General features: G+C 39.5%; 1 protein-coding gene across 1 annotated transcript; it reads left to right on the forward strand.

Annotated features, from left to right (window-relative positions):
• Positions 1-643: 643 nt before the first annotated feature.
• Positions 644-1,084, forward strand: LOC145105510 (uncharacterized). Its single transcript, XM_079042601.1, has one exon. The coding sequence runs from the start codon at positions 644-646 to the stop codon at positions 1,082-1,084; it is 441 nt and encodes a 146-aa protein (XP_078898727.1).
• The last annotated feature ends 3,620 nt before the right edge of the window (positions 1,085-4,704 follow it).

A 4,704-nucleotide genomic window follows, 5' to 3' on the forward strand; every position in this document is an offset into this window, starting at 1 on the left:
GTGGGCCTGCGGTAGTGACAAAGCACCAGGGCCCGATGGATTTACTTTTAAATTCATTAAATCCCATTGGGACCTCCTTGAGGCGGATATAATTAATTATGTGAAACACTTCGAACATGTGGGTGCACTATCTCTAGGTTGTAACAATTCATTGATTTCTTTGGTCCCAAAAACCAAGGATCCCCTGAAGATGAACGATTACAGACCCATTAGTTTGATCGGATGCCTCTATAAGATCGTTTTTAAACTCTTGGCGACTAGGTTAAAGCAAGTGGTCGGTGCTACCATAGGAGAGGCTCAGTCAGCATATGTGGCTGGGAGGAACATCCTTGTTAGGCCTCTCATTGCCAACGAGGTGTGTTCCTGGGCAAAGAAATTGAAGAAGCAAATTCTGCTGTTCAAAGTTGACTTTGATAAAGCCTTCGACTCCATCAACTAGGACTACATCGATTCGACACTTGATCAAATGGGTTTCAGGATGAAGTGGTGATCATGGATTCATGGTTGTTTATCCTCTGCTAAAGCCTCAATCTTGGTCAATGGGAGTCCCACATAAGAGTTCAAAATCACGGAAGGTGTAAGGCAAGGCGACCCCCTGTCACCTTTTATCTTCATTATTGTTGTGGAAGGGCTGAATGTGGTGATGAAGGAAGCATGTGAGCAAGGCATCTTCAAAGGTGTGAACCTCCATGAAAATGGCCCCTGTATATCTCATCTCTTTTATTGTGATGATGCGCTCTTCATTGGTGAATGGTCAAAGGCAAATATAAGTAACCTGGCTCGCATCCTTCGTTGCTTTCATGCTTCTTCGAGGCTAAAAGTAAATTTCAACAAATCTCGGGTTTTCGGCACTGGTGCATCGCAACTACAAGTAAATAGATGGGCGCGTCTTCTTGGGTGTGAGCCATCTTCCCTCCCGTTTATATACTTATGGGTGCCGGTGGGTGCTAACATGAAGTTAAAGAAACATTGGAGTCCGATCGTAGACAAATTCAATGCAAAGTTATCAGATTGGAAAGCTAGAAACCTGTCTTTTGGAGGGAGACTTACTCTTATCAAGTCGGTGCTGTCACTCTTACGTTAATATTATTTTTCTCTTTTTGTAGCTCCAGTTGAAATTCTTAATGAATTGGAGAGGATTAGAAAAAGGTTCTTATGGGGTGGCTCGAAGGACTTGAGAAAAATCTGTTGGGTGGGCTGGGACAAGGTAACGGCTACGAAGGAAAAGGGAGGTCTTGATATTGGCTCCTTAAAAGAATTCAACATTGCCTTATGTTGTAAATGGTGGTGGCGGCTAAAAACAAAACCAAACTCATTCTGGGCCAAGGTGATTCGCGTTATTCACAGGATTGACAACAAACCATATGACTTTCTTGCTAGTAGATCGAGGTCAGGTGTCTGGTGCTCCATCGCTAAGATAAAACTCGATCTGGTCAAGCACAATATTCCTTTTAATACTGTCGTAAGAAGAGGTGTAAACTCAAGGGAGGCTAATTGGGTGTCTGATTTGGCTAATGGAGGGCGATACACGGTGTTGAGCATGAGGCAGGCGATCGATAATTCAATCTCCACTACCATCTTGGGTCCTTTCCAGTGGACTAAAGTTGTTCCCCTGAAACTATCATGTTTTGCTTGGCGCGCAAACTTAGATCGGATCCCTTCAGCAGTTAATCTTCATAGACGGGGAATTAGCAGTGTGGATAAGAATTAAAGCTACTGTGGTGTAATGGATGAGACTACCGATCACTTATTATGTAGATGTCATGCTGCGTGTTCCATACTGGATCAGGTGTTTAGATGGTGTGGAATCCAACATTCTAGTTTCTCGTGTGTTTCTAAGATTCTAGACTTTGCCTCCAGTTGGGGAACTTGTCCAAAGAGAAGGAGGATGTTAATCAGCATTTGCTATGGCAAGTTTTGGTGTACATGGAGAGCTCGTAATGACAGGGTGTTCAACAACATAAAAACATTTCCAGAAAGAGTGGTGGATATCATTAAATCCATATTGTATTTATGGTTTAAACATAAGAGGAAAAACGGAGTCTGTAATTGGATTGATTGGACTGTCTGCCCTTTCTCTTGCATTTGAAAGGGCTATTTTGCTTCTTTTCTTGTACTCTTTCTGGTGGGTTGCTGCCTAGCCCCTTTTTTATTTAATATATTTGCCGGTTCCAAAAAAAAAGTTATATTATATCTATAGACTTATTGTCATTATTGGACCCTCGGTTTACTTGCTTATAATTTTACTGTAGGCTAATATTTGAATTTTGTATAGGGTATTATGATTTTAAAAATATTTACCTATTCGTAGTATTTTTTAGATTTATTTACCAAATCATAGTAAAAATTAATTTAATTGTGGATCCCATCTCTTTTATACCAAACATAAAAGAAAATTAAATAGGCTCGTATCGGTTCTGCATTTTTCTCCAATAATGCAAAATAATTCCAAAACATTGAAAAAATAATCTTCTTTTGTTAGCTTGCTCGCCAGAAAATGAGAACAAACATGATTTGAATATACTAACAAAATTTTTCTTTAATTTTGCTCGTCAGAATATATGAAAACAACCAAAATCAATTTGGAAATCGGAAAGGGTAATGTTGGAATTGCACAACGTTCATCGATAATGTTCCAAACACTTATTGTATTGTTTCAAACACGGGTCGTTCAGAAGTAGAGGGTTTTGTCCCCATTGTGTTTAGGAGAGTTCAACAATGCTTTAAAGTTGACGGTGGGGGACGTCATTCGTGTGACGGATGTTTTGCGACACTCTACAGCAAATACACTAGGCGTTACTTGCGATGCTTGTGGGGAAGAAAGCTAGAAACCAGTAGACATGTTTTGTTAGTGTAAGGAGTTCGTTTTCTTCTTGAAATATTCATGTAAGAAAAAGATTAGTAGACAAAAATGTGGTTGAGGCTCGAGTTGGACTCGATTCCCTTAAACAGACTCGTCGTCTGTTCCCAGGGTACAACAACTTTATCAGTGTGTGTATTGCCGGATATTTCCACTTGCCTGAAAGAGTTGCCGGAAGCAGGTGTACAGAGAAGGAGGAGGAAGAATAGTATTTTCATTCGTGGTTGAATGAGATGGTAGAGGTCTCATTTTATAGTTGAATACGTAATGGAAATAAATCAATTCGATATTAAGGAATCGATTGAGCATTGCATGCCAATAAATGTCATTAATTACATAATTAATGCATCCGTTACAAAATTCAAAATAGTGACCAAAACTGTCAAGTTTAGCAAAAACCCCTAGTTTTCGGAGCAGCCTTTGTGTCCGCAGGTCGCGCCCATGCACAAGTTCGGTGTTTTTGGTCTACATAATCCAAGATTTGCTCCCCCCTGCGCGCATGTAAGAATTGTAGTAAAACCATATACACAAGCTTGTAAGCCTTTCATGCATTAAAGCTTATAAACCTTGTTGAGTTTGGTCTTTCTACCAATGTGGGACTCATTCCCACATTCATCTCTTTTGCTAAATTTATTCTTAAATACCCATCTTTGAGTATCGATATCTCATTCACATATACTCCATTTTGGACATATAATATATCGTTTCGAAGTTCTCACGGAGAACACAAACCCACTTAGAATTAATTATATATACAACATATGTATATATTCATATATGTCAAAAGTTAGTAAAAATATAAATATTTATATACTAAATTTTCCAATAATCCCCCACACGAATGGAGATCGATCTCTGCACATCCAATTTCCAAACAAAATTTTCAACAGTTGAATCCTGCATAGGATAGGTAGGTATTACCCTTTGAACCCTCCCTTAAGAATTACACTTAATATCCGAGCAGTTAGTATATCTCAATGTCTTTGAACTGAGCTGCCATTTGTGTAGACGACAATGTAATTCTCACAGGACTCTCCCTGACAATGTCATATCCTCATAGACGTGTTCGTTTTGGTCATGAACACTAACCTGGTTCTGCAAGAGCTTTAGGAATTGTGCCCCCATAATTCCCTTCGAAGCGACCCCACTTCTCTCTCACATAGGTGAATCCAAGAATCATTAAAAACCATATATTTAGCCTAATTTTGTCACTACATATAGGAATGGACTAGGAAGTAATATTAACCCCCTCCCCCCCACAGTGACCTGCCTCACTCATATAATTAGGTTATCCTTTTGAACCCAGATCTTGGGATCTCCATTATTTTGGGTAAGGTTTCCTTCGTATGAAATTATTCATTCATGGGCTTTAGTTAACTCCCCCCACAGTGACCTGCCTCACTCATACAATGTTATCCTTTGACTTCACCTAGTCAACCGTGATAACCCCCGTAGAGATTAGTTGTCGTATCGTTTTATGTGTACGTCTAATGGTTATCACAATGTATACATATGGACGTTACCGGATTAGGCCATTCGGGAATGTCCTCTACAAATTGACGTAGCCACTCCGCCTCTTCAGCACAAATATCTAAGGAGATAAATTCAGATTCCATCGTGGATCTGGATATAACTGTTTGCTTGGATGATTTCCAGGCTACAACAGCACCTCCAATTTAAACACATATCCTCTTGTAGATCTGAAATATTTTATGTCAGATATCCAATTTGCATATGTGTATCCTTCGATAACTGTTGGATGTCTGCCATAATTGTTGGATAAGGTGTCTAAGTCCATAACTATTTCTGGTATGTACTTGACCCGACCCGGCATGGTCCATTTG

Source organism: Lactuca virosa, chromosome 4, assembly GCF_052849685.1.
Source record: "Lactuca virosa cultivar CGN04683 chromosome 4, Lactuca_virosa_CGN04683_v6, whole genome shotgun sequence".
Taxonomy (NCBI): Eukaryota; Viridiplantae; Streptophyta; class Magnoliopsida; order Asterales; family Asteraceae; genus Lactuca; species Lactuca virosa.